This window comes from Entelurus aequoreus, linkage group LG13 (assembly GCF_033978785.1).
Source record: "Entelurus aequoreus isolate RoL-2023_Sb linkage group LG13, RoL_Eaeq_v1.1, whole genome shotgun sequence".
NCBI lineage: Eukaryota > Metazoa > Chordata > Actinopteri > Syngnathiformes > Syngnathidae > Entelurus > Entelurus aequoreus.
In genome coordinates this window covers 8245309-8269920 of record NC_084743.1, presented here as the reverse complement: position 1 = coordinate 8269920, position 24612 = coordinate 8245309, and the positions used below count along the sequence as shown (strand labels likewise).

The 24612-nt window shown below is 44.3% G+C and overlaps 3 protein-coding genes across 5 annotated transcripts in view; 2 read left to right on the top strand and 1 right to left on the bottom strand.

The window, feature by feature from the left end:
• Positions 1-11426, top strand: part of si:dkey-91i10.2 (uncharacterized protein LOC555224 homolog) — a 32736-nt gene extending 21310 nt beyond the window's left edge. For all 3 annotated transcript variants that reach the window (XM_062067371.1, XM_062067372.1, XM_062067370.1), the window contains 5 exons: positions 2262-2424; positions 5538-5730; positions 5813-6393; positions 6595-6740; positions 6971-11426. In XM_062067371.1, coding sequence (XP_061923355.1) covers positions 2262-2424; positions 5538-5730; positions 5813-6393; positions 6595-6740; positions 6971-7778 — 1891 coding nt within the window. In that variant the 3' untranslated portion in view covers positions 7779-11426. The remainder of the gene's footprint in view (positions 1-2261; positions 2425-5537; positions 5731-5812; positions 6394-6594; positions 6741-6970) is intronic.
• A 316-nt stretch (positions 11427-11742) lies between these two features.
• On the bottom strand, positions 11743-19009 carry tsn (translin). Its single transcript, XM_062067374.1, has 6 exons — positions 18741-19009; positions 18436-18529; positions 15316-15412; positions 13521-13636; positions 13322-13401; positions 11743-12076 (listed from the first exon to the last, which is right to left on the bottom strand). Exons 1-6 carry the CDS (start codon positions 18804-18806, stop codon positions 11852-11854), a joined length of 678 nt encoding a protein of 225 aa, XP_061923358.1. The 5' UTR covers positions 18807-19009; the 3' UTR covers positions 11743-11851.
• A 2367-nt stretch (positions 19010-21376) lies between these two features.
• Positions 21377-24612, top strand: part of LOC133663127 (protein FAM124A) — an 18025-nt gene continuing 14789 nt past the window's right edge. Inside the window, exons 1-2 of the mRNA XM_062067364.1 lie at positions 21377-21506; positions 22107-22213. Coding sequence (XP_061923348.1) covers positions 21405-21506; positions 22107-22213 — 209 coding nt within the window. The 5' untranslated portion in view covers positions 21377-21404. The remainder of the gene's footprint in view (positions 21507-22106; positions 22214-24612) is intronic.

The window sequence follows — 24612 nt, the reverse complement described above, 5'->3', positions numbered from 1 at the left end:
GTGTGTGATATCATGTGCGATACAAGCAGAGTGTTTACTTGTGTGTGATATCATGTGTGTTATATCATAAAATGAGATAGCGGGCCACATTAAAGGACATGGGGGGGCTACATAAAATGAGATAGCGGGCCACATTAAATGACATGGGGAGCTACATAAAATGAGATAGCGGGCCACATTAAATGACATGGGGGGGAGGGCTACATAAAATGAGATAGCGGGCCACTTTAAATGACATGGGGGGCTACATAAAATGAGATAGCGGGCCACATTAAATGACATGGGGGGGAGGGCTACATAAAATGAGATAGCGGGCCAATTTAAATGACATGGGGGGCTACATAAAATGAGATAGCAGGCCACATTAAATGACATGGGGGGGAGGGCTACATAAAATGAGATAGCGGGCCACATTAATGACATGGGGGGCTACATAAAATGAGATAGCGGGCCACTTTAAATGATGTAGCGGGCCACGTTAAATGACATGGGGGAGGGCTACATAAAATGAGATAGCGGGCCACATTAAATGACATGGGGGGCTACATAAAATGAGGTAGCGGGCCACATTAAATGATGTAGCGGGCCACATTAAATGACATGGGGGGGAGGGCTACATAAAATGAGATAGCGGGCCACCTTAAATGACATGGGGGGCTACATAAAATGAGATAGCGGGCCACATTAAATGACATGGGGGGCTACATAAAATGAGATAGCGGGCCACATTAAATGACATGGGGGGGCTACATAAAATGATGTAGCGGGCCACATTAAATGACATGTGGGGGCTACATAAAATGATGTAATGGGCAACATTAAATGACATGGGGGGCTATATAAAATGAGATAGAGGGCCACATTAAATGACATGGGGGGGCTACATAAAATGAGATAGCGGGCCACATTAAATGACATGGGGGGGCTACATAAAACGAGATAGCGGGCCACATTAAATGACATGGGGGGGCTACATAAAACGAGATAGTGGGCCACATTAAATGACATGGGGGGGCTACATAAAATGAGATAGCAGGCCACATTAAATGACATGGGGCTACATAAAATGATGTAATGGGCAACATTAAATGACATGGGGGGGCTACATAAAATGAGATAGAGGGCCACATTAAATGACATGGGGGGGCCACATAAAATGAGATAGAGGGCCACTTTAAATGACATGGGGGGCTACATAAAACGAGATAGCGGGCCACGTTAAATGACATGGGGGGGCTACATAAAATGAGATAGCGGGCCACATTAAATGACATGGGGGGGCTACATAAAATGAGATAGAGGGCCACATTAAATGACATGGGGGGCAACATTAAATGAGATAGAGGGCCACATTAAATGACATGGGGGGGCCACTTAAAATGAGACAGAGGGCCACTTTAAATGACATGGGGGGGCCACATAAAATGAGATAGAGGGCCACAATAAATGACATGGGGGGGCCACATAAAATGAGATAGAGGGCCACATTAAATGACATGGGGGGCCACATAAAATGAGATAGAGGGCCACGTTAAATGACATGGGGGGGCCACATTAAATGACATGGGGGGGCCACATAAAATGAGATAGAGGGCCACATTAAATGACATGGGGGGCACATAAAATGAGATAGAGGGCCACAATAAATGACATGGGGGGGCCACATAAAATGAGATAGCGGGCCACAGTAATTGACATGGGGGGCTCCATAAAATGAGATAGAGGGCCACTTTAAATGACATGGGGGGGCCACATTAAATGACATGGGGGGGCCACATAAAATGAGATAGAGGGCCACATTAAATGACATGGGGGGGCCACATAAAATGAGATAGAGGGCCACTGTAATGACATGGGGGGGGGCCACATACAATGAGATAGAGGGCCACATTAAATGACATGGGGGGCCACATAAAATGAGATAGAGGGCCACATTAAATGACATGGGGGGGCCACATAAAATGAGATAGAGGGCCAGATTAAATGACATGGGGGGGCCACATAAAATGAGATAGAGGGCCACATTAAATGACATGGGGGGGCCACATTAAATGACATGGGGGGGCCACATAAAATGAGATAGAGGGCCACTTTAAATGACATGGGGGGGCCACATTAAATGACATGGGGGGGCCACATAAAATGAGATAGAGGGCCACATTAAATGACATGGGGGGGGCCACATAAAATGAGGTACATCTGGTCTTGAGTGTGACGTAAAGAATCCCTGGTTTGACTCCCCCCCTCCCCTCCCCTCCCAGCTGCAGTGCAGAGATCTCCTCCGAGGCCCCCGTCAGGCTGTCAGCTGACCCCCACGCCGGCCCCCAGCCCCCCGCCGTTGCCATGGCAACCACGCCGACCACGGCCCGCGGAGGAGTGGAGGTTGGCGAGGAGACGGCAGCGGGAGAAGAGGAGGCAGAATGTGTAAGGATGACATTTTCTTCTTTCACACCTCACATGGCAGGGAAGGAGACAAGGAAAGGGACGAGGAAGGAGACGAGGAAGGGGAATGTGAAGGAGACGAGGAAGGAGATGAGGAAGGAAACCAGGAAGGAGACAAGGAAGGAGACGAGGAAGGAGATGAGGAAGGGGACGAGGAAGGGAATGAGGAAGGAGATGAGGAAGGGGACGAGGAAGGGGATGAGGAAGGGTAATGTGAAGGAGACGAGGAAGGAGATGAGGAAGGGGACGAGGAAGGAGATGAGGAAGGGGACGAGGAAGGGTAATGTGAAGGAGAGGAGGGAGTGCGACAGAGAGAGAGAGAGAGAGAGAGAGAGAGAGAGAGAGAGAGAGAGAGAGAGAGAGAGAGAGAGAGAGAGAGAGAGAGGCATGTGTCCATGCAGAGAAGTGACATGTTGATGATGCTACCAGCAGAGGATTATTGCTGCTAACACATTGCTGCTAACACTGCAACTAAATACTGGCCAGCAGCAGCATCAGCAGCATCAGCAGCGGGGATGGAAGAAGGTGAGCGTGTGCTGCCGACATGTTGGCGCTCTACAGCTGCATTATGTCATCCTCTAATCCGCATCATTTTCAACGCTGCCATCGCTATGTGACACAACAACTACTACTATGTTGCTGCAGACAGGAAGTCCAAGATAAACACATTTGCCCTGCTTGTCATGGTGCTAACTTCATTTGCCCTGCTTGTCATGGTGCTAACTTCATTTGCCCTGCTTGTCATGGTGCTAAACTTCATTTGCCCTGCTTGTCATGGTGCTAAACTTCATTTGCCCTGCTTGTCATGGTGCTAAACTTCATTGTCAAGGTGCTAAACTTCATTTGCCCTGCTTGTCAAGGTGCTAAACTTCATTTGCCCTGCTTGTCATGGTGCTAAACTTCATTTGCCCTGCTTGTCATGGTGCTAACTTCATTTGCCCTGCTTGTCATGGTGCTAAACTTCATTTGCCCTGCTTGTCATGGTGCTAAACTTCATTTGCCCTGCTTGTCAAGGTGCTAAACTTCATTTGCCCTGCTTGTCATGGTGCTAAACTTCATTTGCCCTGCTTGTCATGGTGCTAAACTTCATTTGCCCTGCTTGTCATGGTGCTAAACTTCATTTGCCCTGCTTGTCAAGGTGCTAAACTTCATTTGCCCTGCTTGTCATGGTGCTAAACTTCATTTGCCCTGCTTGTCATGGTGCTAACTTCATTTGCCCTGCTTGTCATGGTGCTAAACTTCATTTGCCCTGCTTGTCATGGTGCTAACTTCATTTGCCCTGCTTGTCATGGTGCTAACTTCATTTGCCCTGCTTGTCATGGTGCTAAACTTCATTTGCCCTGCTTGTCATGGTGCTAAACTTCATTTGCCCTGCTTGTCATGGTGCTAAACTTCATTTCACGCTAGCTGTTAGCCACCATTTTTAATACTACTGTTAGCCCCTATTTTTAACAGAACCATGTCAACACAGTGCCACTTCTCCAAGCAGTTTAACTCAGGCATCAATACCTCGGGGCCCTACAGTAATACCTCGGGGCCCTATAGTTGAGGGGTGTAACTTCTTTTCAGGGGTACTGCACTTTTTTGGGAATTGTACCTATCATTCACACTCCTTGTGTAAGACAAGAACACACCTTTTTCTTTTTGTATGCATTCTAAATGGTACAAAACCGAGCTAACAATGGAGCTAAAGGTAGTTGCTCTATTGCGCCTATAAAGCGCTCTAAAAAACATCCAGCTGTAACTATTGATGTAGTATCTAGTAACATTCATAATAACATGTCATATTTACATATTTTGATCATTTTAAGTATTAATGTCACAGACACATCACAACGCTCACTTTCCCTTCAACAACAACAAGACTACTAATCATGGCAGACTTGATGAGAGACAACAAAGACTACTTTGGGACAAATGATGATCCAGAAACATCTTTTTTGAGCCTGAATATAAAGAGTATGATCTACAAGTTTTAGATGCTAAACAGATGCAGCTTTGGTCAAACACTAAGCATCATGTAGCAGTATTGCTAAGTGCCAAACAAGATACACAAACATAATAAAACAATAATTTACTGTACAATGTCTGCTCTCACTGGGATAAAGACTGATGGGATGTTTATATCTTCCCATTTACATCAACAATTCATCATCATCCTCACAAAAGTGTTTTAAAAAACGAGCATTTTTTCACGTCTTTCTGGCCATCTCCGGGTCTAAGTTGGATGTCAAAGTTGACCAACCTGTGGGTTTATGTCCACAACCTTCTACTATCCAGGTGAGAGACATCCAGAATTAACTTTCACCAACTCAGAGGCCATGCAGCAGCTCAATTTGTCAATATAGCAGCATAAGCTAGTTAGCGCTCTAAAAGTAGTTCCTCTGCGTTAGCGCTTATAATACAATATGGTTAATACTTGTTAATATTCAGGTCATGACATGTAAATTGAGTATTGTTGGTGCTTTTTGGATGTTTTTTAGAGGCTTTATGGACTCAATAGTGTACTCTCATTATCTGCATTGGTAGCCACCTCTTACTTGCTGTATTTTACTAGTTAGAATGCATTAAAAAAAGAAAAACACATGCATTCTTGTCTTACATATTGATTGTGTATGATGGGCAACATTCCAAAACAACAGTGGAGTTCCCTGTGGTCAAAAAATGACATCTGTGGTACATTTAGTTAGCAACTGGGCAGCTTCTAACCTGCCCAAAGACCTCACGAGAACTGGTGAGTCCAGCTGCACTGGAGTAAAAGTAAGATGTCTCCTCTGGCTCCTGTCTCTTTAAGAGACCCCCCCCCCCCCCCTGGCAGCTGGGCATAAAATGTGATTAACCCTCAGAGCTGCTGAGATGAATTCTTGTGGAGCGACGCAGCGTGTTGAGGAATTCAGATAAGCGTTTGCTTCAGGGACGTCTCCCAATGAGATGTCTGGCCTTGTCACGTGACCTCGTGTCACATGACCTTAGCGCGCCGTCTAGATGCGAGATTTGGATTGCTGTCGGGGAGGAATTGTGTAGCAATGGCAGGGTAGTGGAGACATCATACATGTTGCCATGGCAACAGGACTGACACACGTCTCTCCCGTCAGACCACGGCGCGAGGCTGCAGGCGCTCCAGCTCGGACGCCGCCTATGAGCTGTCACCGACTCTGAAGGCGCAGCGCGAGTGTCGTCTCCGGCCGCACTACAGCGACCCCATGCCCGCCGACGCCTCCAAGCGCAAGCAGCTGGAGATGAAGATCGCTGCCTCCGCCCACAACCATCGGCGAGAACGAGACAGCGGTGAGTAGGTCGCCGTGTCGTGTCCAAGTCTGTTTGGTGGAAACAGTTCTGTCGTGAGAGTCACCAGACGCTCTCTTATCAGCTCCAGCAGCCCTTCGTGGCCACTCAGAGCCGCCAGGTGAGGAGCGGCAGGTGGGGCTGGGCCTGACCCGGACCAGGCAGCATCGCTGGAGCACCATCAGCAGCCTGAGCGCAGACAGCGGCGTCGTGGGCCTCAGCGACGAGCGCGAGGAAGAGGACAGCCAGCCCCGACGTCAGCGGCGCAGTCGCGGGGCGGAGGTGGAGCGAGTGGACAGTGGCATCGGCCCCGGCTTGTCTCGCAGCTGGAAAAGACCCTCTGCCTCGCTCCGGAACTGGGACGCGCACAGACCTTGCCTGGACTGTGGCCGGAGGGACGAGGCCGGCAAGGAGCGCTGCTGCGAGCGTTGCTGCAAGCTGCGCACCGAGCGCAAGGAGGCCCTTTTGGAGTTCCTGAATACGGAGAGCAGCTACGGCGAGGACCTGCGCATCATCAAGGAGGAGTTCTTCTGCCCCATGCAGAGCGCCGGTCTGCTGACAGCTGAGCAGCTGACGGTGGTCTTTGCTAATGTCCAGGAGCTGATAGACGTCAACGACCGCTTCACAGAGCACCTTCAGGACAGCATCGACCAGGCTCTGGACCAGGTGAGGCTCTCGGGCCACCAGCTTTGCTTTTCCTTTTGAGATGTTTAGGTGTCCCCACTTATCAAAACTTTGATCCTAAGATCTGATACTGAAGGCGCTACATCTAGAACTTGACTAGCTCAAGAGAGAGAGCCTCGACTTAAAATGCTGAGACAAAGACTTTGCTTGTTGAATGACCTCCCGGCTGACATTTGACCGCAGGGAGACGAGGATCTGCTGACAGTGTCCATCGGAGAGATCTTTCTGGAGTTTGTCAACATGCTGCCGGCCTTTCAGACATACTGCCTGCAGCAGTCCACCTCGGTCAACATGCTCAACGCACTGGAGAAGGAGAAAGAACTGCTCAGGTCTGTGCAATGTGCTTTTGACCCGTGTGATAGAAGACTTTTCTGGTTTCTACCACATCTGTTCTGTGTAGTTCTTAATGGAAAAAAAGGAGGTTATCACTAATTCAGAGGATTCTTTATTCAGAGCTGCAATGATTCCTATTTTTAGACAGAGCCAAAGCTCACCACGCTGTCCCGAGTATTCCCGGGACACATTCTTGGAATTTCAGTGTGTGTTTTATCTCTTTCAGGATCTTCCTGGATGTTTCCCAGAATGACAACACGGCACTGCGTAGAATGAACCTGCGCTCCTTCCTCATGGCACCCCTTCAACGGGTCACTAAGTACCCGCTTCTGCTGAGCCGAATCATCAAGGTCACTCCCGAAAACCACCCGGAATTTGCACGTCTGCGCGAGGCCAAGAGTCGCGTGGAGTCCCACCTGGAGCACATTAACATGAAAACCAAGCAGGAGGGCAACGGGGTCTCCTGGTCGCTCCGCTCGTTCCGCCGCGACAGTCGCAAGAACCGGGAGGTGATCAACATCGAAATGCGGGAGGTGTCGATGAAGACAGTGGGCTGGGCGAGGGAGAACACCCGCTTTGTCATGGAGGGGCCGATCCAGCTATCCCAACCGGCAGACGGCCAGTGGGTGAAGAAGGGCACCAAGGCTCTCAAGTTCCAGAATGTCCAGAGTCTGCTGATGGTGAGGACTGTGGAAGGTCAGGGACAGAGCGCTGAGCTGGAAGAGGGTGGCGGAGAGAGTATCCAAGACGGAGTCCTGGTTCTAATCAAAGACAAGAGCAGCGGGAAATTTGCCGTGTTGAGGGAGCCCATCCATCTGGGGAACTGTGTGGTGTCCATGGACCCGGAATGCGATGACACCTTTGAGGTGCTCGACATTAGGCGAGAGTCCTTTGTTTTCCGCGCCTCAGACAAGTCTCGTACTCAGCACTGGTTCCATCAGATAAAGCGATATGCCCGAGACTTGGGAACGTGGAGGAAAAGACGCAACGCTTTGCCCAACATCATGATCAGTACCAACCAGAGTCGTTCATGAGACTGCCTTCCTTCTCTCCTTGATAAATAGCTCCAAACTGCAGAGCTGCACTTTGGAGCGTCACCATGCTGCTGCTTCTCTCAAGTCCAGTAAAGTCTCTCATCGACTTGAAGAGAATATCCATCCATCCATTTGCTTCCACTTATCCGAGGTCGGGTCGCGGGGGCAGCAGCCTAAGCAGAGAAGCCCAGACTTCCCTCTCCCCAGACACTTCGTCCAGCTCCTCCAGGGGATCCCGAGGTGTTCCCAGGCCAGCCAGGAGACATAATCTTCCCAACGTGTCCTGGGTCTTCCCCGTGGCCTCCTACTGGTCGGACGTGCCCTAAACACCTCCCCAGGGAGGCGTCCGGGGGGCATCCTGACCAGATGCCCGAACCACCTCATCTGGCTCCTCTCCCTGTGGAGGAGCAGCAGCTTTACTCTGAGCTCCTTCAGGATGACAGAGCTTCTCACCCTATCTCTAAGGGAGAGACCCGCCACCCGGCGGAGGAAACTCATTTGGGCCGCTTGTACCCGTGATCTTGTCCTTTCGGTCATAACCCAAAGCTCATGACCATAGGTGAGGATGGGAACGTAGATCGACCGGTAAATTGAGAGCTTTGCCTTCCGGCTCAGCTCCTTCTTCACCACAACGGATCGATACAGCGCTTGCATCACTTAAGACGCTGCACCGATCCGCCTGTCCATCTCACCATCTACTCTTCCCTCACTCGTGAACAAGACTCCCAGGTACTTGAACTCTTCCACTTGGGGCAAGATCTCCTCCCCTACCTGATGACACACCACCCTTTTCCAGGCGAGAACCATGGACTCGGACTTGGAGGTGCTGATTCTCATCCCAGTCGCTTCACACGCGGCTGCGAACTGAAGAGAATAGCACTTTTTTAACAAATCTGCGGCTGATCCACACGGTCATTAAATCACTTGTGAAGACTTAGTTTAAAAAAAAAAAAAAAAAGATCAAATACTTGGACGACCAAAAAAACTGGGCTGTGTGCCAGCCATGATTGTAAAGACTGTTTGTCCTTCATGAAGAAGAGCTGTATTTTCAGTACTCGTGTGACTTCTGGGAAGCATGACTGAACCTTGGTTTTTTTTACCAGACTGTGAAGGAGATAACTGTGGAGTTTACAGACGGAGACGTTTGTGCTTGTCACCCCTTCCCGTGTACATGCTGCCACCTGGTGGCTGAGCAACGTGGTAGCGCCCCTGAGACAGACTTGAATGAAAACACTGTGCTGAAACAAGATCTCACCCTACAGCAATAACCTGTCAGTTCCAATACGTTCCCCAAGATTCACTTTGTTGTCCTCCCAAACCGGTCTGTGTTCTGTGGAGTGTAAACAACGCTGGGTCAAGTCATGTTTCATTTTGTTGTTCAGACGTTTTTCAACCTTAGTCTCCATTCAATTTCATCTCTGATATCATCTACCGTTTGTCTAATCGACCATAGAATTAGATGACGCAGATGGTGACCGTGGTCCTTGTTAGTCAGTGACATGGTATCATCTTATCCCCCCCCAATTCAATGTATGCTCTTATCTAGTCAGAGTCAGAGTGCAGCCTCAAGAATCTCTCTGACCAACCGTATGCTCCTTATTCACAGACTACAAGTAGTAACAGAGCCATCAGTTTCAAATTAACCTTTTTCTGCCCCTTTGTGACCAGTTAGTTTGGTCAAAGCTGAACACAGTCTTAGAACTCAGGTGCAGACCAAACCAACCTGGGCACACACTGTGCCGATTGAAACCGTTTCACCCTCAATCTTACTTGGCCTACTCACGTTTGATTGTCTAGACCGACTGTGTGAGACCCTCCAATCCGCTTTGAAAGAATGCCTCTGGATTTGGTAAACACAGTAGTAGAACTCAGGTGCAGACCAAACCAACCAGTCCATGGTCTCAGTATGGCTCCAACCGAATCAGCCCAAACTGAGGAAAATTAAACCCGTTTCAAATCTACTCACTTTTGGCTGGATTTCGCGTCATTTGTTATCCGGTTTGGAGGAAGGAACAAGGACGTTATATGACAGCCTTTTCTGGCTTAGGACTTTATGTCAAGTCCAGACAAGTTTTCTAATCAAATAATATTAGTTTCTGCTGTTAACGTTAGCAATGGACTAGAGTTGTACGGCATACTGGAACTAGTATAGTATCGTGGTACTAATGAATCAAAGACGGTACAATACTCTGTTTGAAAAGTACCAGTTCCCAATTATTATTTTTATTAATAACGGGCATGTCGGCACGTCGTCACGTCATGACATTGCTGGTTTTACGAGCAGAGGAGCATGTTGGGCAGCGCACACACACAGAGTACTTACAAGCAGACACAGTGTGTAAACAGAAAAGGGAGAATGGAAACATTTTGGTGTAAAAAGTAAAGATAAAGGTGAAGTTATAACACTGAAACACCCTCAGGAAGAGCTGCTTTACGACTTGGCTAGCTAGCTAGCGGATAATGTCCATCCACAGTGTTTTAGCTACTTCTAAATCCCTAATCCTGGCCTCCATGGCAACAAATAAAGTGAGTTTCTTACAAGTATCATTATCACTGCAGGATGAGGAATAGCTAAACATGCACACCGTAGGAGGATACAATAGCTCACCGGCGTCACAATGTAAACAAACGCCATGGGTGGATCTACACCTCACATCCACTGTAATGATACCAAGTACAAGAGCGTATCTAGTCGATACCACTATGATTACATCAATATTTTTTATCATCACAAAATCTTTTTTTCTGTTTTTAAAATTCATATTGTGTTTATAAAGTCAGTAAATATGTCCCTGGACACATGAGGACTTTGAATATGACCAATGTATGATCCTGTAACTACTTGGTATCACATCCATACCTAAATGTGTGGTATCACCCTAAACTAATGTCAAGTATCAAAGAAGAGAAGAATAAGTGATTATTACATTTGAACAGAAGTGTAGATAGAACATGTTGAAACAGAAAATAAGCAGATATTAACAGTAAATGAACAAGTAGATGAATAATCATTTTTTACAGTTTGTCCCTCATAAAGTACACAAAATAATAAGTGTATAAATGACACAATATGTTACGTCAGCAGACTAATTAGGAGTCTTTGTTTGTTTACTTACTACTAAAAGACAAGTTGTTTTATTTAAGGACAATAATAAACATGTTTCATGCACCCTAAGATGTTTTGTTAAAATAAAGACAATAATGACATTTTTTATTGGTCCCCTTTATTTAGAAAAGTATGTAAATACATTTTGGTAGCAGTAGCAAAATATTGTTATGGGGACAAGCAGGACGACACTAAAGCCTTACATGAGTTCCATCTTATTAGTGTGTGGTCAGGTTGACAAAGTCTGTTCCCTACAAGTCTTGACTGGGTCCTAAGTCCTCGGCTCTCCTTTCAAACCTCAAGCACATTGTGACGGGCCAGACCGTGTTCTGACAGACAACATTCATTCCACGATAGCTTTATTTGGTTTCTTGCACTTTATTGAACGCTGCAGCTGAGAGAGTTTACATGATTGCATGGAACATCCGGTCCAAGTGTTGTGTGGATCACACCAACACAACACTACTGTGCGCTTCGGATTTGTCATCTACCATGTCCACTAAGACCCAATGTAATATATTGTGAGTCATTAAAACATTGTAAAAGTGTGTGTTTGTAGTCTGTGGGTCTTGAAGAAAGACAAATGAGTGTTGTGTGTAGAAATATAATTGTGAAGAAGGGACACACTACAGAAAACAAGGTCTAACTAGCACTAGAAACCACATGCAGACCAGAACGCCAGGTGTTTGTTTCTCTACAAGACACAGTATTTAGCAAATAAAGTCACAAAGCTAATTACAAAAAAACATTTTAGGAACAAAACCTTCAGAGGGCGCCAGTCTACAGCAACATGGCTTCCAGACCTGGGACTAGAGCAGGGTTGTCTAAAGTCCTGCCACTGTTTGAATCAAGAACTCCTTTATTGGGTTTTTCTTAGACACCCCTGAACTAGAGCAAGGATTAACACCCGGTCTGTCTTTGGGCCCTCGTTCAGAACCTGGAGTAGTGTCCTTTGATCCGATGGCACTTACTTCTCTCCCTCGGGCTCCTTGGCCAGGCCTCGGATGGACAAGTCGTAGACCACCTCCTCGATCTTTTTCACGTCGTATTTCAGCCCGTCGTAGCGTTTGCGAAGGGGGTCGTTCTTCAGGTTGAGGAGGCGGAAGCCGGAGTCCAGCTCATTGATGAAGCTGGAGATGCGCAGCGGGCGGGTGTAGTCGCCCGCTGTCACGCTGTTGACGGCCAAACGCGACTGAGGGGGAGGGGCAGAAGGGGGGAAGGTTAACGGGCTGGCCAGCAGAAGGTGACACTTGAAGCATCTCTGCGCTATTATCACGACCACTTGATGCACACGTGTAGACCACCACAATGTCTCACACCAGGCATCCTGCGATTGATACTGCAGGTACAGGATGTAGACCACCACAATGTCTCACACCAGGCATCCTTCTATTGATACTGCAGGTACAGGATGTAGACCACCACAATGTCTCACACCAGGCATCCTTCTATTGATACTGCAGGTACAGGATGTAGACCACCACAATGTCTCACACCAGGCATCCTGCGATTGATACTGCAGGTACAGGATGTAGACCACCACAATGTCTCACACCAGGCATCCTTCTATTGATACTGCAGGTACAGGATGTAGACCACCACAATGTCTCACACCAGGCATCATTCTATTGACACTGCAGGTACAGGATGTAGACCACCACAATGTCTCACACCAGGCATCCTGCGATTGATACTGCAGGTACAGGATGTAGACCACCACAATGTCTCACACCAGGCATCCTGTGATTGATACTGCAGGTACAGGATGTAGACCACCACAATGTCTCACACCAGGCATCCTGCGATTGATACTGCAGGTACAGGATGTAAACCACCACAATGTCTCACACCAGGCATCCTTCTATTTACACTGCAGGTACAGGATGTAGACCACCACAATGTCTCACACCAGGCATCCTGCGATTGATACTGTAGGTACAGGATGTAAACCACCACAATGTCTCACACCAGGCATCCTGCGATTGATACTGCAGGTACAGGATGTAAACCACCACAATGTCTCACACCAGGCATCCTGCGATTGATACTGCAGGTACGGGATGTGATGGACCATGTCCACAATCAATGTAGACATTTAGTCAGTGCTTGGACCACATTACAGTGCCAAGGTACAGTTCTTCTTAAAACTGTGGTTTTCAGCTTCCTGTATCAGCTTGACAATTTAATATAGCTGTAGCATGAATACTAGCACTGCTAAACATAATTCTGTAAGAAGTTTCTGTACACAAACATACATAGTGTATTTATCAGTGAACTGGGCGCCCCCTACAGGCAGAAAGATGCAAGTGTGTTTATAATGACTAAAACATAGGTGAGGACACAATGATGACATAGAAACTGATCACTTCATAAAATAGGTTGTGTTCACTCAACCTTAATATGCAAATACATGTTTTTTTTAACTGAAGACACTTACTAGTTCACTGGCCATGATCAGCACCCCTGCCAGGTAGTCCTCCACGTCAAGGTGGAAGCCTTTGTCTCGCACAACCTCAACTGTGACACACACACACACACACACACACTTAGTCAGAGGCTGCTCTACAGGGACAACACACACAACACTTAGAGACTGTTCTATAGAGACAACAACACACACACAATTGTGTACCTACTGTCCAGAATGTGAGCCACTTCCTCACGAGTGACGAGGGTTTCAGTCTCCAGGTAGACTGTGAAGGCCGCCAGGAAGGCCAAACGCTGCAGGATGAAGCGCCAGTGTTCATGAAACCTGCAAGGACAGTCTTGAGTGCAAGTGTTCATGAAACCTGCAAGGACAGCCTTGAGTGCAAGTGTTCATGAAACCTGCAAGGACAGTCTTGAGTGCAAGTGTTCATGAAACCTGCAAGGACAGTCTTGAGTGCAAGTGTTCATGAAACCTGCAAGGACAGTCTTGAGTGCAAGTGTTCATGAAACCTGCAAGGACAGTCTTGAGTGCAAGTGTTCATGAAACCTGCAAGGACAGTCTTGAGTGCAAGTGTTCATGAAACCTGCAAGGACAGTCTTGAGTGCAAGTGTTCATGAAACCTGCAAGGACAGTCTTGAGTGCAAGTGTTCATGAAACCTGCAAGGACAGTCTTGAGTGCAAGTGTTCATGAAACCTGCAAGGACAGTCTTGAGTGCAAGTGTTCATGAAACCTGCAAGGACAGTCTTGAGTGCAAGTGTTCATGAAACCTGCAAGGACAGTCTTGAGTGCAAGTGTTCATGAAACCTGCAAGGACAGTCTTGAGTGCAAGTGTTCATGAAACCTGCAAGGACAGTCTTGAGTGCAAGTGTTCATGAAACCTGCAAGGACAGTCTTGAGTGCAAGTGTTCATGAAACCTGCAAGGACAGTCTTGAGTGCAAGTGTTCATGAAACCTGCAAGGACAGTCTTGAGTGCAAGTGTTCATGAAACCTGCAAGGACAGTCTTGAGTGCAAGTGTTCATGAAACCTGCAAGGACAGTCTTGAGTGCAAGTGTTCATGAAACCTGCAAGGACAGTCTTGAGTGCAAGTGTTCATGAAACCTGCAAGGACAGTCTTGAGTGCAAGTGTTCATGAAACCTGCAAGGACAGTCTTGAGTGCAAGTGTTCATGAAACCTGCAAGGACAGCCTTGAGTGCAAGTGTTCATGAAACCTGCAAGGACAGCCTTGAGTGCAAGTGTTCATGAAACCTGCAAGGACAGTCTTGAGTGCAAGTGTTCATGAAACCTGCAAGGACAGCCTTGAGTGCAAGTGTTCATGAAACCTGCAAGGACAGTCTTGAGTGCAAGTGTTCATGAAACCTGCAAGGACAGTCTTGAGTGCAAGTGTTCATGAAACCTGCAAGGACAGCCTTGAGTGCAAGTGTTCATGAAACCTGCAAGGACAGTCTTGAGTGCAAGTGTTCATGAAACCTGCAAGGACAGCCTTGAGTGCAAGTGTTCATGAAACCTGCAAGGACAGTCTTGAGTGCAAGTGTTCATGAAACCTGCAAGGACAGTCTTGAGTGCAAGTGTTCATGAAACCTGCAAGGACAGCCTTGAGTGCAAGTGTTCATGAAACCTGCAAGGACAGTCTTGAGTGCACTGCGTGGACAAAGGTACAGGGCTAGAAAGTGTGCAATGCATTGTGGGACTCTGAATAGCTTTTTTACACGACTCTAAAAAGTTCCCAAGAAGCACGAGCGTGCGGCATCATTAACTGCCAGGATCGTTGTCATGTTGGCTTCAGGAAAAGAAAGGATTTGGCCAGGTTTGTCGGGTTAGTGAGCTAATAAAGAGCCGAGAACGCCTAAACAGCAGCAGGGAGATGATTGAACATGACTTTTAACGCCATCACCTGGTACACCTTGGTATGTCTCACTCAGTGAAGTCAAGTAGTATTTTATACATCTTTTAAAATATACAGTGTTGTGCCTTTGAGGGACAGTGTGCTGGTGTGGCCTACCTGTAGTACTGGTCCACTGGAAACTTGGTCTTCAAGTCAGCAATGTGAGTCCGCACCAAGCAGAACAACTCCCTGGCCTTTGTACACTTGTCAGGAACTGAAGGAAGACCAAACATTCATTCATAACTTGCCTCCCACCTTGTCAAAATGTCCCCAAACCAGTCTAAATCATTTATTTATTATTTGTATGTTATCAACATGTTATTAGTCATAACCTGCCTACCTTGTCAAAATGTCACCAAACCAGTCCAAATCATGTGTGCTAGGTCCAACTATTAGAGTTGTCATTTATTAATGTTGTATGAAGCTGGTTAGTCATTATTCATCATTTGTTAATACCTTAAAAACTATAACTGCTAGATTGAATACACTATAACCGGTGTTGGGACTAACGCGTTATTTTCGGCGGTAACTAGTAGTCTAACGCGTTATTTTTTATATTCAGTAACTCAGTTACCGTTACTACATGATGCGTTACTGCGTTATTTTACATGATTTTGTATGTAGTATTGGCTAGAAACAGAAGATCTGAGTGTGTTTTATTGGAGAGCTGCAGTGTCGTCCTTCAGTCTTCCTGTCTCACAAGAGGCGCGCTGTGTGTGGGTGTGGGGGCGGAGGGGGGGGGGGGGGGGGGCGTGTCTGTGTTTACTAACAAGACATCATGGCGGAGCTGAAGTCGAGTTTCTTAACATGGAGATATTCTCACTACTTTTCTTTTGTCGAGCACAAAGAAAAGAACATTTTAGTTAAATGTAAGTTGTGTCTTGGATCAAAGATCCTATCTACTGCCCAAAACAGCAATTAAAATCTGCTGAAACAGCTACAAAAGCAACATGCTTCGACCAAGCGAGTAAAGAGAGACACAGACTCTGATGCCACTTCACCTCCACCTCCACCTCAGGATTTTAACGGAGGGACTGCTAGCCAGGACAACATTGATAGAGCCATTGCAGCGTATGTGCTAGAAGACATGCAGGCTATTTCTACAGTGGAGTCACCCGCTTTCAGGCAGCTAATTAGCATGAAAACTTTTTCCACGTACCTGGACAGTGAGTACATAAAAATGGAAAGCGAGCTAAAGAACACTCCAAACTCTGCCTCTGCTCATCATTCAGCACTGAAGCTACACACTCTGTCAATTCTCTTATATACTCTTTCATTCTAGACTTCTAGAGTGTTTGATTATCACATCACTCTAAATGTATAGACTATAAAGTTCACAAACATCAGAATCAGATCAGATTCTGATAACATAAAGAGGGATCCTAGTGGGCCAGGCCAATCTTTCCTTTTCTCTAAACTAAAAGTGGGGAAATGCGTAGTGTTCTGGGCTTCAGTACAGTGTTGATCTCCTGAAGACATGATTTTATTTCACAATTCCTTGAGAGAAAAAAAGGCCTGGTTAGGCGTGTGTATAGCAGTATGTGAGCTGTATATAGTGACATGACATATAATCATGTCATGTGTGCCTTCCTTAGGTGAAGCCAGCTTTACAGCTATGTTGTTATTATGCTGTTTGTTACTTATGTATGTTATGTTGCAGCTAGTTCAAGTAGTCAAGTCAATTTGTTCCGGCCCAAAATAAATTGGCCCTTTGAAACATATCTTTGTCTTTGTGTGTTGTATGTAGAGCACATTGTTTGTGTGTTGTATGTAGACCACATTGTTTGTGTGTTGTATGTAGAGCACATTGTTTGTGTGTTGTATGTAGAGCACATTGTTTGTGTGTTGTATGTAGAGCACATTGTTTGTGTGTTGTATGTAGAGCACATTGTTTGTGTGTTGTATGTAGAGCACGTTGTTTGTGTGTTGTATGTAGAGCACATTGTTTGTGTGTTGTATGTAGAGCACATTGTTTGTGTGTTGTATGTAGAGCACATTGTTTGTGTGTTGTATGTAGAGCACATTGTTTGTGTGTTGTATGTAGACCACATTGTTTGTGTGTTGTATGTAGAGCACATTGTTTGTGTGTTGTATGTAGAGCACATTGTTTGTGTGTTGTATGTAGAGCACATTGTTTGTGTGTTGTATGTAGACCACATTGTGTGTGTGTTGTATGTAGAGCACATTGTTTGTGTGTTGTATGTAGAGCACATTGTTTGTGTGTTGTATGTAGACCACATTGTTTGTGTGTTGTATGTAGAGCACATTGTTTGTGTGTTGTATGTAGAGCACATTGTTTGTGTGTTGTATGTAGACCACATTGTTTGTGTGTTGTATGTAGAGCACATTGCTTAGCAGAGTTCAGTGATGCAAATGCATGTCAAGTTGATCAACACATTGCATTATTCTCCAGTGCAATAACAGTACTGAAATGAAGGCTAAAAGAGCATTAATGGGACCCTTAAAAAAAAAGAAGAAAAAAAGAAGTAACTAAATAGTTACTTTTCACAGTAACGCATTACTTTTTGGTGTAAGTAACTGAGTTACTTTTGAAATAAAGTACCGTATTTTTCGGAGTATAAGTCGCTCCGGAGTATAAGTCGCACCGGCCGAAAATGCATAATAAAGAAGGAAAAAAACATATATAAGTCCCACTGGAGTATAAGTCGCATTTTTTGGGGAAATGTATTTGATAAAAGCCAACACCAACAATAGACATTTGAAAGGCAATTTAAAATGTCTAAAGAATAGTGAACAACAGGCTGAATAAGTGTACGTTATATGAGGCATAAATAACCAACTGGTATGTTAACGTAACATATTATGGTAAGAGTCATTCAAATAACTATAACATATAGAACATGCTATACGTTTACCAAACAATCTGTCAATCCTAATCGCTAAATCCCATGAAATCTTATACGTCTAGTCTCTTACGTGAATGAGCTAAATAAGATTATTTGATATTTTACGCTAATGTGTTAATAAGTTCACACATAAGTCGTTCCTGAGTATAAGTCGCACCCCCGGCCAAACTATATAAAAAACCTGCGACTTATAGTCCGAAAAATACGATAACTAGTATCTGGTTTTCAGTAGCTAACCCAACACTGACTATAACACAAACGATTAGGGCCAAGTATGGGGAAAATTGGGACAAGTTTCATGTAAAACTAATTTGAAAAATCTCCCCCACATAGACAAATTGCGAGATAGGAAATGAAGCAGAGCACTCACTCTCCTTGAATCCAGATGGCTGATGCACACTTTGCAAAACTGTCAGGATCTCCCTGGCTGTCTGCTCCAGGACTTGGACCACTTTGCGGATTTCCTACAGGAACAAATATTAGCGTGTTGGGTCACAGGGACGGTGCACTTCAATCACTGGTTACGCTAAAAGGAACACAAATGACAGCCATGGGAGCCATTCTGGAGGCTAGCTGAGCTAGTTAGCAGCTAGCTGAGCTAGTTAGCAGCTAGCTGAGCTAGTTAGCAGCTAGCTGAGCTAGTTAGCAGCTAGCAGTAGCGCGGCTCTTTCGTACCTCTCGCACGTCCTGGTCTGCGCCCAGGGAGCCTTGGATGTGAGTAAACATGTCGCTAACCGACATGTTTGTTGTCTGTTGGGAACTAAAGGACGCAGAAAGGTGAAGAAGTGCTACTTTGGGAGAGGAAGCGCCAAACAAAACACTGGAACGTGCCCGTGTGACGTCACAGCCAATGCGCCACCGGAGTGTTTTTTACCCCCCAGAACTTTATCGAAACAACAATAATGTTACAGAATTTCACAAACAAAGAAAGCCTCGTTCAGAACGGCAATAATATTATCATTAGGGGAAAAAATAAATCTATATATTTTTTTAAAAATATGCGCCACTGAGTGTTTTGCTCTCTGGAGGCGCGTACATATGACGTCATGGCATCGGCGCATGTAAAATAGGATTTATTGCTCTGCAACTTATTATACACGTCCAATTAATGTATCATGAAACTTATTATACACGTGTAGCCGAGTATTCTGGGTTCGCATATTATGTGTACTAATATAATATAATAATAAAATAATAAATGGGAGTCATAAGAGCAGGTCCGGTCTCCACCACTTCTTTAATGTTCACTCTCCTTTTTTTCTCTTCCCACACACCTTCTTCCACAACCACCTTTATAGACCTCTTACGTCACAGCCCTACGGCAACTCTGGAGGGACAAAACTCCTTACCTAACATTATCTGGTAATTTGGGACATCCTGAAAAGTTTGTTACATACGTCCCCCCTTTAATTAGAAACGTCCCCGTTTCGTCACAAACAAAATAGGTAAACAAACAAGGGGAAATAGAACAGAGAAAAAAAATCACAATCTTAATGCACCAACAAATCAACAATATTTTAACTGATCCACAAAGTATTGCATAAGATAGCACCCTGGCCCCTCAAAACATGCAAAAACGTGCAGATGTGAAGGAGGTCGGTCCAATCGCCCACTGCGAGATAGTTCAGTTGTGCGCAGGAGGTCGCCCCAGTCGCCCCCTGCGAGATAGTTCGATTGTGACGCGCCATCATGCCATCAGACTTGGGGTTATAGGCAGTGAAGGAATCAATAAAGTACCATCTGGTGGTGCTGGCAGAGTCTCTGGAAGGGACAACCACCCCGGGACCCCTCCCCCCCACATGGGACTTACGGGCCACTCCAAAATGTCCATGACCACCCTCCTGAGGGGCCGACAAACCTGTGACCACCCCATGGGAACTTCTGGGCCACTCCAGAATATCCATGGTTACCCTCTGGAAGGGGGCAACAATTCTGGGACCCGCCCACGGGGACTTATGGGCAACTCCAGAATGTCCATGGCCACCCTCTGGAGGGGCCGACAAATCTGGGACCCACCCACGGGGACTTCAAGGGCACCGGCGGGTCCGACACGCTCCGCACTGCTCACACCACCGTCGGATGTCTCCCAGCTTGAAGGGCCAGCAGCAAGACCGCCGGGAACGCCTCCGTAACCAGCCGGCTCACATCCGCAGCACACACCTTCAAGCTCTCCACCGGAGCACGCACATGCGCCGATAGGCTGGCCCAGAAGCGGTCCATCAATTGTCTCTGTCCAGCTGAGAAATCCTGGCACCGTCGCCGGGGAAGGGAGCTGTTAAGTCCATTTTTGACATTCATGCCGTGTGAGTGTCTGTCAATCAGCGTCTTGCCGAGCTTAAAAGTGTCGTCGTCACCACACCACGTGTCCGCAAAACAGCCAGGAAGCTTAGCAGCTAACTATACACGTGCAGCTAACTGAAAACTCACGAGTCCCGTGTAACACTTTCTTCTTTTCTTTTTTTTTTTTAACACAGCAGTTAAAATCCCACCGCTGCCACCAATGTAGCCGAGTATTCTGGGTTCGCATATTCTGTGTACTGATATAATATAATAATAAAATAATAAATGGGAGTCATAAGAGCAGGTCCGGTCTCCACCACTTCTTTAATGTTCACTCTCCTTTTTTTCTCTTCCCACACACCTTCTTCCACAACCACCTTTATAGACCTCTTACGTCACAGCCCTACGGCAACTCTGGAGGGACAAAACTCCTCCTTACCTAACATTATCTGGTAATTTGGGACATCCTGAAAAGTTTGTTACACACGTCCAATTAATGTATCATGAAACTTATTATACACGTCCAATTAATGTATCATGAAACTTATACTAGATGTATCAGAATATGAAGCAGGGAATGTTATTTCATTACGTCAAAGTAAGACAAGTTTGCTTCGAAAGACTGCAAATATATTCAGAATCAGAATAGTTTTATTGCCATTGTTTGAGAAGGCGTTCACAAACTAGGAATTGTTCTTGGTACAATCGTGCAACATAAAACACAGAATAGGTCATAAAAATGAGCTATCAGGTCTTGTTATTGTTCGTGTCTGATGGCCAAGGGCAGGGGTCGGCAACCCGCGACTCTTTAGCGCCGCCCTAGTGGCTCTCTGGAGCTTTTTCATAAATGTATGAAAAATGGAAAAAGATGAGGGGAAAAAAATATATTTTTTGTTTTAATATGGTTTCTGTAGAAGGACAAACATGGCACAAACCTCCCTAATTGTTATAAAGCACACTGTTTGTATTAAACATGCTTCACTGATTCGAGTATTTGGCGAGCGCCGTTTTGTCCTACTCATTTTGGCGGTCCTTGAACTCACCGTATAGTTTGTTTACATGTTTAACTTTCTCCGACTTTCTAGGACGTGTTTTATGCCACTTCTTTTTCTGTCTCATTTTGTCCACCACACTTTAAATGTTGTGCATGAATGCACAAAGGTGAGTTTTGTTGATGTTATTGACTTGTGTGGAGTGCTAATCAGACATATTTGGTCACTGCATGACTGCAAGCTAATCGATGCTAACATGCTATTTAGGCTAGCTATATGTACATATTGCATCATTATGCCTCATCTGTAGGTATATTTGAGCTCATTTAGTTTCCTTTAAGTCATCTTAATTCAATTTATATCTCATGACATACTATCTGTATGTAATATGGCTTTTAATTTTTTGCGGCTCCAGACAGATTTGTTTTTGTATTTTTCGACCAATATGGCTCTTTCAACATTTTGGGTTGCCGACCCCTGGCCAAGGGGAACAAATGTATTCTTATTTGTGGGGATTTTGTATTGAGTGTAATAAAATGTATATTTGTGTTAGCTCTCGTTGAAGTGTTTTGGAGGCCCGATGTGCGAACATGCGCTTTATAAACAAACCTAACTGCGTCTTATGGTTTCCCACTGCACTTGAATGCACCGCAGTCGGACTCCTGTTGCTTGTGACGTTGCATTCAGGGTCAGTCCGTCAATCGGCTACGGTCGCCCTGGCCGCGGCTTTCTACAATCCCGCTTTGGATTCATCTGCGTGTTTTTTTAGACTTGTCTGCGTGGACTTGGCCGACAATGCGTGTCGCTACATTTGACTGAGATGGAAAAAGCCCTCGTAGAAGATGAGTGCCTGGATTCCGGTGCAGAAAGTGGAGGGTGAGTAACTCGTGCAGAGGGACAGAAATGACTAGCAGATGGTGAGAGGACAAGAAACATCACAACATCAAACTGCTCAACATTTGACACACAAATATCTTTCACTCTTACACACAAATATCTTTCACTCTTACACACAAATATCTTTCACTCTTACACACAAATATCTTTCACTCTTACACACAAATATCTTTCACTCTTACACACAAATATCTTTCACTCTTACACACAAATATCTTTCACTCTTACACACAAATATCTTTCACTCTTACACACAAATATCTTTCACTCTTACACACAAATATCTTTCACTCTTACACACAAATATCTTTCACTCTTCACTTTGCTCGCACACTCACTCGACCTTTTAATGACCTTGTCACCCAAACACTTCACGTGGAGGATTAAGACCTGCAATAATAAACACAAGTTGTGTGTTTTATCCAGTCATGTAACCTTATAGCACCATATATAAACACAAGTTGTGTGTTTTATCCAGTCATGTAACATTATAGCACCATATATAAACACAAGTTGTGTGTTTTATCCAGTAATGTAACATTATAGCACCATATATAAACACAAGTTGTGTGTTTTATCCAGTAATGTAACATTATAGCACCATATATAAACACAAGTTGTGTGTTTTATTCAGTAATGTAACCTTATAGCACCATATATAAACACAAGTTGTGTGTTTTATTCAGTCATGTAACATTATAGCACCATATATAAACACAAGTTGTGTGTTTTATCCAGTAATGTAACTTATAGCACCATATATAAACACAAGTTGTGTGTTTTATCCAGTCATGTAACCTTATAGCACCATATATAAACACAAGTTGTGTGTTTTATTCAGTAATGTAACATTATAGCACCATATATAAACACAAGTTGTGTGTTTTATTCAGTAATGTAACATTATAGCACCATATATAAACACAAGTTGTGTGTTTTATTCAGTAATGTAACATTATAGCACCATATATAAACACAAGTTGTGTGTTTTATTCAGTAATGTAACATTATAGCACCATATATAAACACAAGTTGTGTGTTTTATTCAGTAATGTAACATTATAGCACCATATATAAACACAAGTTGTGTGTTTTATCCAGTAATGTAACATTATAGCACCATATATAAACACAAGTTGTGTGTTTTATCCAGTAATGTAACTTATAGCACCATATATAAACACAAGTTGTGTGTTTTATCCAGTCATGTAACCTTATAGCACCATATATAAACACAAGTTGTGTGTTTTATTCAGTAATGTAACATTATAGCACCATATATAAACACAAGTTGTGTGTTTTATTCAGTAATGTAACATTATAGCACCATATATAAACACAAGTTGTGTGTTTTATTCAGTAATGTAACATTATAGCACCATATATAAACACAAGTTGTGTGTTTTATTCAGTAATGTAACATTATAGCACCATATATAAACACAAGTTGTGTGTTTTATCCAGTAATGTAACATTATAGCACCATATATAAACACAAGTTGTGTGTTTTATTCAGTAATGTAACATTATAGCACCATATATAAACACAAGTTGTGTGTTTTATCCAGTAATGTAACATTATAGCACCATATATAAACACAAGTTGTGTGTTTTATCCAGTCATGTAACCTTATAGCACCATATATAAACACAAGTTGTGTGTTTTATTCAGTAATGTAACATTATAGCACCATATATAAACACAAGTTGTGTGTTTTATCCAGTAATGTAACATTATAGCACCATATATAAACACAAGTTGTGTGTTTTATTCAGTAATGTAACATTATAGCACCATATATAAATACAAGTTGTGTGTTTTATCCAGTCATGTAACCTTATAGCACCATATATAAACACAAGTTGTGTGTTTTATTCAGTAATGTAACATTATAGCACCATATATAAACACAAGTTGTGTGTTTTATTCAGTAATGTAACATTATAGCACCATATATAAACACAAGTTGTGTGTTTTATCCAGTAATGTAACATTATAGCACCATATATAAACACAAGTTGTGTGTTTTATCCAGTCATGTAACATTATAGCACCATATATAAACACAAGTTGTGTGTTTTATTCAGTAATGTAACATTATAGCACCATATATAAACACAAGTTGTGTGTTTTATCCAGTCATGTAACCTTATAGCACCATATATAAACACAAGTTGTGTGTTTTATTCAGTAATGTAACATTATAGCACCATATATAAACACAAGTTGTGTATATAAACTCCTCATCTCCTCCGGTCTCTCAAACATGGCATTAGATCCAAAGACTACACCAGTCAGTGTCATACACTTTAGATGTGTGTGTGCGTGTGTGTGAGTGTGTGTGTGTGTGTGTGTGTGTGTGTGAGTGTGAGTGTGA

Coding starts and splice junctions, on each gene's coding strand:
- tsn (XM_062067374.1), bottom strand. CDS start 18,806: ATGTCGGTTAGCGACATGTTTACTCACATCCAAGGCTCCCTGGGCGCA. Junction 15,413..18,435: donor GCCATCTGGATTCAAGGAGA/GTGAGTGCTCTG, acceptor GTCTTCCTTCAG/TTCCTGACAAGTGTACAAAG. Junction 12,077..13,321: donor TGATCATGGCCAGTGAACTA/GTAAGTGTCTTC, acceptor CCTCCCCCTCAG/TCGCGTTTGGCCGTCAACAG.